The 13,396-nt window shown below is 39.1% G+C and overlaps 1 protein-coding gene across 1 annotated transcript in view; it reads right to left on the reverse strand.

Moving 5' to 3' along the window:
• HOOK1 (hook microtubule tethering protein 1) overlaps positions 1 to 13,396 on the reverse strand; it is a 71,655-nt gene that overhangs the window by 17,408 nt on the left and 40,851 nt on the right. The window contains exons 12-14 of the mRNA XM_005907507.3: positions 12,748 to 12,858; positions 1,535 to 1,622; positions 1,390 to 1,450 (exon numbers count right to left, since the gene is read on the reverse strand). Of these exons, the coding sequence (XP_005907569.2) occupies positions 1,390 to 1,450; positions 1,535 to 1,622; positions 12,748 to 12,858 (260 nt within the window). The remainder of the gene's footprint in view (positions 1 to 1,389; positions 1,451 to 1,534; positions 1,623 to 12,747; positions 12,859 to 13,396) is intronic.

A 13,396-nucleotide genomic window follows, 5' to 3' on the forward strand; every position in this document is an offset into this window, starting at 1 on the left:
ATAATGCTCTACTACCTGCTGCCCTCCTAAATCCCATTACCCAAAAACAACTAATTTCAATTAATCTCAATTTCTGTTCTGAATGCCAGCATGATAACTTTAAAAATATAGGCTCATAGGACTATTTTTAAGTGATTAATATCACTGCTGCTGCTGCTAAGTCACTTCAGTCATGTCTGACTCTGTGCGACCCCATAGACAGCAGCCCACCAGGCTCCCCCATCCCTGGGATTCTCCAGGCAAGAACACTGGAGTGGGTTGCCATTTCCTTCTCCAATGCATGAAAGTGAAAGTGAAGTCGCTCAGTGGTATCCGACTCTTAGCAACCCCATGGACTGCAGCCTACCAGGCTCCTCCATCCATGGGATTTTCCAGGATGCCATTTTCCAGGGTGCCATTGCCTTCTCCTGATTAATACCACTGGATATTACTAACTAAAAGTGCAAGTTAGTTTCCAGCCCAGCTTGTAAGGAGCTTTATCTTAACAGCAAAAAAACTGAACAAACTGAAAATCAACAACTTATAAAAACTATGCAAAATGAAAGAATTCAACCACAAAAGGCCACATATGGTATGATTCCACAAATATGAAATGTCTGTAATAAGCAAATCCACAGAGATAAAGAGTAGATTACTGGCTACCTGGAGCTGGCACTGGAGGGGAGGCAGGAATGGGTATCTTTTGGGGAGGATGAAAATGTTCTAGAATTAGATAGCGATGATGGTTGTACAACTTGTGACTACTAAAAAGTACCAGGCTGCACATTTGTAAATGCATGAATTATATCTCAGTAATAAATAAAGAGTAGGATGTGAAGTAATTAATAAGTAAAACTGTTGCCACAAAAAGGAAAAGAAGACCGTAAAAATACCAGGTAAGTCAAATACCTAGAAGTAAACACAGCAATAAAATACCAAAATAAAAGTTGGGTCAAGAGGAACCTTTAAAATGTGTATTTTAACTCTGGCTTACTCGTCCTGCAATTGACAGATCATCTCCTACTTTGTTTCACTGCTGGGAATTTGAAAACTATGTATTAAAAAGGTTTTCCAGAGTTTAAGAAAGGAAATTCCTGTCCATTAAATAACTGTCATTTTAAAGTGATACCAAAGAGTTTAAGGATAGAAAAATAAGTTCTACACAATAAAGGTCATATTACAAAAAACCAGAATATGTTATTCAGCTAGTAAGTGAAATTTTATTTCTGGTAAATTTTTAAACTGCTATAGTAGCAATAACAATGTGATTTAGAAAGTATAAGCAGATGAGACAAAGTATTTTCAAGCTCTATGACTCATAAAATGAAAAATAAAGGCTTAGAAAATTATGAAAAGAATTCACATTTCTAATATTAAGTATGGGTTGTCAATTGATAAAAACAAATTTACCTATATTCCACTGGCATAATCTCAGCAGCAAGATTCTCATAACTTTTTGTAGCGGACGCATCTAAACAATATCAGCAACGAAAAAACAGATTAACATCCCAGTATCTAACATTAAAAAACCTTTTCTAAATGCAACAAAATCCACCTGCTTGGTTTAGGTGATCCTGTTGTACTTGTGAACATCGAAGCTCTTCATTTGTTTCTTTCAGAGTGTCACGCTGTTCTATTAGTCTCTAAAAAAGAATTATTTATATAAGCAAAATATTTAATTCTGCCCAAAAGCAATGTACTTTATACTTAAGATAATTTACCTTAATATGTTAATCTGATAATTGCTACCTACTTAATTAAAAAAGACAACGTTTTAGTTTTAGTGCTAAGGGGTAATTTTCTCTTGTGTAAATCACATAAATAACAAGACTTTATACAACACAAAGCTTGTGATTTTCCCACTAGATAGCTTATCTTTGAACCAAATGAATGTATTATACAACAGAGTACAAAAATTTAACTTTAGAGTAATAACAGGATATGGACTCTGGAGGCAAACAGAGTGTGGCTTGAATTCAGTTTTACTATTTCCAGTTGTATTATTTAAGGCAAGCTACTGACTCTTTGGCTTTAGATCTTTATCATCAAAATTGAGATACTGATTCATAAGCCCCTACAAGGTGTTCTGAGTAGTGAATAAGAAAAAGTTTGTCTAAAGCTAGAATACAGTCCAGTGTGTAAGAGATATGAGAGACTTGTTATTTCCTTCTATTACTGTAAACAGCATATTGGAAGTATGAATCTGTGAAAACCCACTATCTACCAGGGATAGTATGCTAGGACTTCATGTCATTAGTTATTTTATTTTACTGGACTGGATGAAGCACAAGCTGGAATCAAGATTGCCGGGAGAAATATCAATAACCTCAGATATGCCGATGACACCACCCTTGTGGCAGAAAGCAAAGAGGAACTAAAGAGCCTCTTCGTGAAGGTGAAAGAGGAGAGTGAAAAAGCTGGCTTAAAACTCAACATTCAAAAAGAGAAGATTCTGGCATCCAGTCCCATCACTTCATGCAAATAGATGGGGAAATAATGGAAACAGAGACAGACTATTTTCTCAGGCTCCAAAATCACTGCAGATGGTGACTGCAGCCACGAAAGTAAAAGACACTTGCTCCTTGGAAGAAAGTTATGACAAACCTAGACAGCATATTAAAAAAGAGACATTATTTTATGGACAAAGGTCCATATAGTCAAAGCTATGGTTTTTCCAGTAGTCATGTATAGTTGTGACAGTTGGACCATAAAGAAGGCTGAGCGCCGAAGTATTGATGCTTTTGAATTGTAGTGTGGGAGAAAGTGCTTGAGAGTCCCTTGAACTGGAAGAAGATCCAACCAGTCCATCCTAAAGGAAATCAGGCTGGAATATTCATTGGAATGACTGATCATGAAGCTGAAGCTCATACTATGGCCACCTGATGTGAAGAACTAACTCACTGGAAAAGACCCTGTTCCTGGGAAATATTGAAGGCAGGAGGAGAAGGGGACAACAGAGGATGAAACAGTTGGATGGCATCACCGACTCAATGGACATAAGTTTGAGCAAGCTCCAGAAGTGGGTGATAGACAGGGAAGCCTGGTGTGCTCCAGTGCTGCTGTTGCTAAGTCGCTTCAGTCGTATCTGACTCTGTGGGACCCCAGAGACGGCAGCCCACCCGTCCCAGGGGTTCTCCGGGCAAGAACACTGGAGTAGGTTGCCATTTCCTTCTCCAAGGCATGAAAGTGAAAAGTAAAAGTGAAGTCGCTCAGTTGTGTCCGACTCTTAGCGACCCCATGGACTGCAGCCTACCAGGCTCCTCCGTCCATGGGATTTTCCAGGCAGGAGTACTGGAGTGGGGTGCCACTGCCTTCTCCACATGGGGTTGCAAAAAGTTGTACAAGACCGAGCCACTGAACTCAACTCGTTTTATTTTACAGCTGACAGTCAAATGACAAATTACTACACTCTGAGAAAAAGGCTCAGGTTTAAATGAGTTTTCCAGAACCTGAAAAGTAACATAAAATCGTATTTTAAATGCTGCTATACTTCAAATCAATAAACAAAACCCTATTAGGTCCATCCAGATCAGATCAGATCAGATCAGATAAGTCGCTCAGTCGTGTCCAACTCTTTGCGACCCCATGAATCGCAGCACGCCAGGCCTCCCTGTCCATCACCAACTCCCAGAGTTCACTGAGACTCACATCCATTGAGTCAGTGATGCCATCCAGACATCTCATCCTCTGTCGTCCCCTTCTCCTCTTGCCCCCAATCCCTCCCAGCATCAGAGTCTTTTGCAATGAGTCAACTCTTCGAATGAGGTGGCCAAAGTACTGGAGTTTCAGCTTCAGCATCATTCCTTCCAAAGAAATCCCAGGGCTGATCTCCTTCAGAATGGACTGGTTGGATCTCCTTGCAGTCCAAAGGACTCTCAAGAGTCTTCTCCAACACCATAGTTCAAATGCATCAATTCTTCGGTGCTCAGCCTTCTTCACAGTCCAACTCTCATATCCATACATGACCACAGGAAAAACCATAGCCTTGACTAGATGAACCTTTGTTGGCAAAGTAATGTCTCTGCTTTTCAATATGCTATCTAGGTTGGTCATAACTTTCCTTCCAAGGAGTAAGCGTCTTTTAATTTCATGGCTGCAATCACCATCTGCAGTGATTTTGGAGCCCCCAAAAATAAAGTCTGACAGTGTTTCCACTGTTTCCCCATCGATTTCCCATGAAGTGATGGGACCAGATGCCATGATCTTCGTTTTCTGAATGTTGAGCTTTAAGCCAACTTTTTCACTCTCCACTTTCACTTTCATCAAGAGGCTTTTGAGTTCCTCTTCACTTTCTGCCATAAGGGTGGTGTCATCTGCATATCTGAGGTGATTGATATTTCTCCCGGCAATCTTGATTCCAGCTTGTGATTCTCCCAGTCCAGCGTTTCTCATGATGTACTCTGCATATAAGTTAAATAAACAGGGTGATAATATACAGCCTTGACGTACTCCTTTTCCTATTTGGAACCAGTCTGTTGTTCCATGTCCAGTTCTAACTGTTGCTTCCTGACCTGCATACAAATTTCTCAAGAGGCAGATCAGGTGGTCTGGTATTCCCATCTCTCAGAATTTTCCACAGTTTATTGTGATCCACACAGTCAAAGGCTTTGGCATAGTCAATAAAGCAGAAATAGATGCTTTTCTGGAACTCTCTTGCTTTTTCCATGATCCAGCAGATGTTGGCAATTTGATCTCTGGTTCCTCTGCCTTTTCTAAAACCAGCTTGAACATCAGGAAGTTCACGGTTCACATATTGCTGAAGCCTGGCTTGGAGAATTTTGAGCATTACTTTACTAGCGTGTGAGATGAGTGCAATTGTGCGGTAGTTTGAGCATTCTTTGGCATTGCCTTTCTTTGGGATTGGAATGAAAACTGACCTTTTCCAGTCCTGTGGCCTCTGCTGAGTTTTCCAAATTTGCTGGCATTTTGAGTGCAGCACTTTCACAGCATCATCTTTCAGGATTTGGAATAGCTCAACTGGAATTCCATCACCTCCACTAGCTTTGTTCGTAGTGATGCTTTCTAAGGCCCACCTGACTTCACATCCCAGGATGTCTGGCTCTAGGTCAGTAATCACACCATCATGATTATCTGGGTCGTGAAGATCCTTTTTGTACAGTTCTTCTGTGTATTCTTGCCATCTCTTCTTAATATCTTCTGCTTCTGTTAGGTCCATACCATTTCTGTCCTTTATCAAGCAATCAACTTAGCAGTAAATTGGTAACTGATTCCAAGGGTCCTTAGGCCAGTGTGTACAGTGTTCTAAGAATCTCTGAATGCTATAAATTATAACTACGTCAGGCATCAGGACCCCTATAAATCTGTTCCTTCAAAAATGCAATGTGAACACTTGAAATTTGTCAAAATCAACTTTTCAAAAAGTCTGAAGATTAACCAAAGGTCAGCCATGATTTTAGGAGCACTTATTAAAGAAAATGTGCTAAACCTCAGAACAGTGAGCTTTTTGTTCTAACTATCCTGATTACTATCACCCTCTCCCTAACCATGGAGTAGCCCTGAGTAGCTTTGAAAGCAGAGGTTACCACCACCTGGAGAGGCTGACTAGCTATGAAACTCTTCTTTAAAAGCCCCATGCTAGATATATCAAAAGAAAAAGAAAACTATCACTATTTGGTCTGTCGAGCAGCACCCTGGAGAAGTCCCAATCATGCTTTTCATTATTTGAGCTAATTTGGTGCTTGCTGTGCCAGAAAATATTCCTTCAGATCAGTCACTCAGTCGTGTCTGACTCTTTGCAACCCCATGAATCGCAGCACGCCAGGCCTCCCTGTCCATCACCAACTCCCAGAGTTCACTCAGACTCACGTCCATAGAGTCAGTGATGCCATCCAGCCATCTCATCCTCTGTCATCCCCTTCTCCTCCTGCCCCCAATTCCTCCCAGCATCAGAGTCTTTTCCAAGGAGTCAACTCTTCGCATGAGGTGGCCAAAGTACTGGAATTTCAGCTTCAGCATCATTCCTTCCAAAGAAATCCCAGGGCTGATCTCCTTCAGAATGGACTGGTTGGATCTCCTTGCAGTCCAAGGGACTCTCAAGAGTCTTCTCCAACACCACAGTTCAAAAGCATCAATTCTTTGGCGCTCAGCCTTCTTCACAGTCCAACTCTCATATCCATACATGACCACAGGAAAAACCATAGCCTTGACTAGACAGACCTTTGTTGGCAAAGTAATGTCTCTGCTTTTCAATATGCTATCTAGGTTGGTCATAACTTTCCTTCCAAGGAGTAAGCGTCTTTTAATTTCATGGCTGCGGTCACCATCTGCAGTGATTTTGGAGCCCAGAAAAATAAAGTCTGACACTATTTCCCCAGCTATTTCCCATGAAGTGCTGGGACCGGATGCCATGATCTTCGTTTTCTGAATGTTGAGCTTTAAGCCAACTTTTTCACTCTCCACTTTCACCTTCATCAAGAGGCTTTTGAGTTCCTCTTCATTTTCTGCCATAAGGGTGGTGTCATCTGCATATCTGAGGTGATTGATATTTCTCCCGGCAATCTTGATTCCAGCTTGTGATTCTCCCAGTCCAGCGTTTCTCATGATGTACTCTGCATATAAGTTAAATAAACAGGGTGATAATATACAGCCTTGACATACTCCTTTTCCTATTTGGAACCAGTCTGTTGTTCCATGTCCAGTTCTAACTGTTGCTTCCTGACCGGCATACAAATTTCTCAAGAGGCAGATCAGGTGGTCTGGTATTCCCATCTCTCTCAGAATTTTCCACAGTTTATTGTGATCCACACAGTCAAAGGTTTTGGCATAGTCAATAAGGCAGAAATAGATGTTTTTCTGGAACTCTCTTGCTTTTTCTATGATCCAGCGGATGTTGGCAATTTGATCTCTGGTTCCTCTGCCTTTTCTAAAACCAGCTTGAACATCTAGGGGCAATGGCTGGGAGGAGCTACCCCATGCCCCCACGCCCGATGCCAGGGGCGGCGGCCGGGAGGAGCAACCCACGCCCGAGGCCAGGGTCAGCAAGGAGAGGAGTTACCCGGAGCCGTGGCTGCAAGGGCGCAGGAGGGCCTAGAGGAGCTATCCCACATTGAAGGTCAGGAAGGGCGGCGGTGAGGATGATAGAGTCAGTTCCTAGACAGGTTGATAGGGAGTCTAGGGGTCCCCAAGGAGAGAGGGGTCTGAAATTCTCAAGGAGGAAGAAAGGACAAACTTTTTTCTTTCTCCACATTCCTTAGGATTATATACCAATAATGTATCCTGCCTAAGGACAGTCTTTGGATTCAACCTTCTGTTATTTTAAAATGTTAATTATGGGAGTATACCTGGTCTTTACAAGGATGTATCTTGCCTGAGGACAGTGTTATCTTAAAATGTAAATTATGGGAGTAGGTCGGAGGAGGTCTTTACAACCTCCAGACATTCTTTGGATTATATAACCTCATTATTAACACTAGCAAGCGGGTACTCTTTCTACCCCCTTCTGATGCCTATGTCAGAAGCTTTCTCTATCTCCTTTATACTTTAATAAAACTTTATTACACAAAAGCTCCGAGCGATCAAGCCTTGTCTCTGGCCCCGGATTGAATTCTTCTCCTCCGGGGGCCAAGAATCCCGGTGTATTCGTGTGATTCAACAACAACCTTTCAAGGAGATACCCCTCATCCAAGGTAAGGAGCAATGGCTGTGCTTTGTTGGAGCAGCCGTGAAGAGATACCCCACGCCCAAGGTAAGAGAAACCCAAGTAGGATGATAAGTGTTCTAAGAGGGCATCAGAGGGCAAACACACTGAAACCATACTCACAGAAAACTAGTCAATCTAATCACAGTAGGACCACAGCCTTGTCTAACTCAATGAAACTAAGTCATGCCCGTGGGGCAACCCAAGACGGGCGGGTCATGGTGGAGAGATTTGACAGAATGTGGTCCACTGGAGAAGGGAATGGCAAACCACTTCAGTATTCTTGCCTTGAGAACCCCATGAACAGTATGAAAAGGCAAAATGATAGGATACTGAAAGAGAAACTCCCCAGGTCAGTAGGTGAATCATCAGCAATTGCTTTCATTATAGCTGCTGAAGGCATGATGCCAGTTAAGGCAAGTAAGACTCTTGCCAAAAACTTACAAGGAAGAGCTGGGGAACAAGATATCCATAGAGGACGTTAAAAAGTCCTAACATATTCCTGTAGATCCAGGAGGTCAGCTATGTACAGAGCTGTGTGCATGCCCAGAAATAACCTGAGAGGACCCCAATGTCTCAGCTCTGGATAAACTTGAAGCCCTGTGCAAACAGGAAATAAAGGCAAAGGCAGAGTTTTAAACTTCCTAAGAACTGAAGATGTTTTCCAAAATAAACACACATTGAGTCCTTTGGCAAAGATTGGGACATCTACGGAAATAGCTGACAAATCATTAACTGATCTCAGTGGTTACTGGGCAGAGAATGCAGTGGCTCCACATTACAAAGAAAAAAAAACTTTACAAAGAAAAAAAAACTTTATAGAATTAGTCTAAAAGAGTCACTAAAAAACCAGCAAAAACAAAAAACCCTGAGGTTGGGGGGAAATCTGATTTCCAGAGTTGAAATACATTATTATTTTAAAGGTCATATTTTAAACAACAACAAAAAAACAAAACATGCAAAGAAATAGAGAAATACCTACACAGGGGGAAAAAAATGAACAGTTAACAGAAAGAGTCAATGAGATGACACTAGTGGGTGGACATACTAGACAAAGACTTTAAGTGAGCTAAGACCAAAAATGCAGGAACATTTTCTCAATGCATTTTATATCATATCACCTTGACACCAAAACCAGGCAATGACATCAAAACAAAACTACCAACCAATATCTCTTATAATACAGATGGGAAAACACTCAACAAAATACTAGTAAACTGAATCAAGCAACATACAAAAGTGATTATACCCTATGACTAAGTAGAATTTACCTTAAGAACACAAACTGGTTTAAGATTTTAAAAAATCAATGTAATACATGACATTAATACAGTAAAAGACAAGAACTATGTGTCATCCTACTAACCCAGAAACAGAAGTTGACAAAATCCAGAACCCTTTCAGGATAAAAACATGGAATAAATTAGGAATTAAAACTTCTTTAACCTGACAGAAGGCATCTACAAATAAAATCTACAACTAATAAGACACATAATGGTGAAAGAATGAATGCTTTCTTCGAATATTGGAAACAAGAGAAAGATACTCTCACCTTGCCATTTCTTTCAACAAAGTACTGAAGGTTCTAGACAGGACAATTTAACAAGAAATAAAAGACTCAGAATGCAAAAAAAGAAATAAAACTATCTGTATTTACAGATGTCCTGATTTTGTATATAGAAATCCTAAAGAATTCACTAAAAACTATTAGAAATACTAAGGGAATCCAACAAGGATGTAAATAAAATATAAGATCAATGTCAAAAAATAAATTGTATTTCTATTGTTAGCACTGACAGAAAGAATAAAAACTCATGAACAGTTTTAAAAGGTATGAATTTTATAAAATGAAAACTACAAAACACTGTTGAAAGAAACTAAAGACCTAAATATATGGAATGTTATGACATATTAATGGATCAGAAAACTTAATGCTATTAAGGTGGCCAGGTTTCCAAACTGATCAACAAATTCAGGAAATTTCTATCAATATTTCAATCTGGCTATTTTGCAGTAACAATAATCTGACCCTTATATTCGTATGAAATGCTAGAGACCCAGAATAACCAAAACAATAGCTTTCCAAAGAAAAAGTTGGAGAACTTATTTCAAACAAGTATACTTTCCAATTTGAACTTGGTACAAAGCTTCAGTAATCATGACAGTGTGGTACTACCATAAAATTAGACATGTATATCAATGACAGTTAAAAATCTGGAAATAAACTCTAACATTTGTGGCCAAATGCTTTCTTTTTACTTTAAAAAAATTAATAGGTTTTTTTTTTTTTTTAAAAAGACCTGAACAGAAAGTACAAAGTTCCCATATATTCCATCATCGCCACCCCTCACCAACTCCCCAGTTTCCCTTATTATTAACATCTTGCATTAGTGTGGCTACTTGTAAGAACTGATAAGCCAAAAGTGATACACTACTATTAACTAAAGGACGTAAGTCTACATTAGGGGACATTCTTTGTTTCATTTTTATGAGTTTTGACAAAGGTATAATATATCCATCATTACAGGACCATGTCAACTGATTTTTAACAGTAGTATCAAGAATATTCAGTGGGGGAAAGAACAGTCATGTCAACAAATGGTGCTGGGACAAATGAATATCTAAACACAAAGGAAGAAAGTTAGAAACCTATCTCATACCACATAAAAATGAATTTAATATTGATCACAGAGTAAATATAAGAGCTAAAAATATAAAATTCCTAAAAGAAAACAGAGGAATAAACCTTTATAACCTTAAGGTTACCCAATGGTGTCATAGAAACACCACCAAAAAAACACAAAATAAAAAGTAGATAACTTTGTTTTCATCAAATAAAAAACTATTCTGCTGCAACACACACACACACACCATTTAAAAAGTGCAAAGATGACTCACAGAATGGGAGAAAATATTTGCAAACCACGTATCTGACAAAAGATTTGTATCTAGAATATATAAAGAACTCTTAGAATTCAAAAATAAAAAAGCAAATAACAAATAAAATATGGTCTAAAGAATTTGAAGAGGCATTTCTCAAAGAAATAAAATCAGAAATGGTCAATAAGTTCATGAAAAGATGTTCAACATCATTTGTCATTAGGGAAATACAAATCAAAACCACAATGATATACTACTGCATACCTACTAGGATAGCCAAAGTCAAAACTCAATATGATTTGACAAGAGTTGGGAGAAATTGGAATCTTTTACAAACTACTAGTGAGAATGAAAAATGGTTCATCCACTTTAGAAAAGTCTGGTAATTCTTAAAAAAGTTAAACACCTACCATATGACCCAGCAATACCATTCCTCAACACCTATTCAAGAAATGAAGATGTGTGTCCACATAAAAACTTGTACATAAATGTTCATAGCCCAATACAGTATACTAACGCATATATATGGAATTTAGAAAGACAACCCTGTATGCGAGACAGCAAAAGAGACACAGATGTATAAAACAGTCTTTTGGCAACTCTGTGGGAGAGGGAGGTGGGGATGATTTGGGAAAATGGCATTAAAACATGTATAATATCATGTAAGAAACAAATTGCCAGTCCAGGTTCGATGCAGGATATAGGAAGCTTGGGGCTGGTGCACGGGATGACCCAGAGGGATGGTATGGGGAGGTGAGAGGGGGGTTCAGGATGGGGAACATGTGTCCACCCGTGGTGGATGCATGTTGATGTATGGCAAAACCAATACAATATTGTAAAGTAAAAAAAAAAAAAAGAAGATGCAACAATATACTGGCAAAAAAAAAAAAAATGTTCATAGCCATATTATTCATTTAATAGGCAAAATGTGGAAACAACCCAATTGCACTTTGTTTCCACTGATGAACAGATAAATAAAATGGAGTATATCCATATAACAGATTACTCAATTCAGTTCAGTTCAGTCGCTCAGTCGTGTCCGACTCTTTGCAACCCCATGAATCGCAGCACACCAGGCCTCCCTGTCCATCACCAGCTCCCACAGTTTACCCAAACTCATGTCCATTGAGTCAGTGATGCCATCCAGCCAACTGACCCTCTGTCGTCCCCTTCTCCTCCAGCCCCCAATCCCTCCCAGCATCAGAGTCTTTTCCAAGGAGTCAACTCTTTGCATGAGGTGGCCAAAGTACTGGAGTTTCAGCTTTAGCATCATTCCTTCCAAAGAAATCCCAGGGCTGATCTCCTTCAGAATGTACTGGTTGGATCTCCTTGAAGTCCAAGGGACTCTCAAGAGTCTTCTCCAACACCACAGTTCAAAAGCATCAACTCTTCGGCACTCAGCCTTCTTCACAGTCCAACTCTCACATCCATACATGACCACAGGAAAAACCATAGCCTTGACTAGACGGACCTTTGTTGGCAAAACAATGTCTCTGCTTTTGCATGTTCTATCTAGGTTGGTCATAACTTTCCTTTCAAGGAGTAAGCGTCTTTTAATTTCATGGCTGCAATCACCATCTGCAATGATTTTGCAGCCCCCCAAAATAAAGTCTGATGGATTACTACTCAGCAATAAAAATGAGTGTAGTACTGATACCTGCTACAACACTGATAAACCCTGAAAGTATTATGCTAAATGATGGAACCCAGTCACAAAAGTCATAAAGTGCATGATTATATATTCAGGACAGACCAGGCAAATTCACAGACAGCAAGTAGATGATGGTTGCTAAGGCTGGGGAAAAGGGGACCAGATGCAGAATAACTGCTATCAGGCACAGGGTCTCTTTGGAATGATGACAGAATTCTAGAAACAATGATGGTTTCCAACTCTGAATACTTACACCACTGAACTATACCTTTTAACTAGGTGCAATTTATGATATGTAAATTATATACTAATAAAGCTTTTAAAAATTGCATCTATGGTCCTTGCTTTCAAGGAATTGACAGTCTAGAGCTGGAACACATGCACTGAGACATGACTTCATCATATCAAGAAAATTTAACAAAACTGCACAAAGAATTTCTACAAGACTTTCTTTTACATCACTAATTTCAATTTGGAGAAAGAAGAACTGGTTACATCACTTCCATTCTTAAAACAGCAAGGATAATATTAAAACTAAAATAGGACATACATATTTCACATCAATTACATTTATGTTTACCTCTTTTTCCTTAAGTAAAGCTTCGTGTTTCTCTTCAAGCCGCTTCATTTCAAATGCTAGTGTGTCCGCCCTTTTGGATTCAGAGGAAAGTTTAACATGAAGATCCTGAACCTTTTATCAGAAACAAAAGTAGAAAATAAAGAGTATATAATATTCATAGCATTTCAGAGATCAATAAATGAACTGGAAATAAAATTTATAGTAAGATTACAGTCTAATTCTAAATATTTGTGGAAATGGCATGTAAATAAAAAATTAAAATAAGTTTTAAAATACACAAATAATAATTTAGCAAAAAAACATAAGTAAGTCTTCTACTGTTTCTCTAGGGTGTTTGATAAATAACAAAAGAGAATATTTTAGGTTATAACTCCATTCTCTAGGTATTTATCCCTGGTTACCAGAAATGTTAATGAAACAATAAAATATCCCCAAAGTATACAAGCTCAGAAGCCAATAAAAATGCCACAAGGGAAGCCCAATAATACTGGAGTGGGTGGTTTATCCCTTCTCCAGCAGATCTTCCTGACCCAGGAATCAAACCGAGGTCTCCTGCACTGCAGACGGATTCTTTACCAACTAAGCTATCAGGGAAGTCCAAAAGACCTAGAAAACACAAACTCAATGATCAACTCTTGAATTAAAATTA

Source organism: Bos mutus, chromosome 3 (assembly GCF_027580195.1).
Source record: "Bos mutus isolate GX-2022 chromosome 3, NWIPB_WYAK_1.1, whole genome shotgun sequence".
Lineage (NCBI taxonomy): Eukaryota > Metazoa > Chordata > Mammalia > Artiodactyla > Bovidae > Bos > Bos mutus.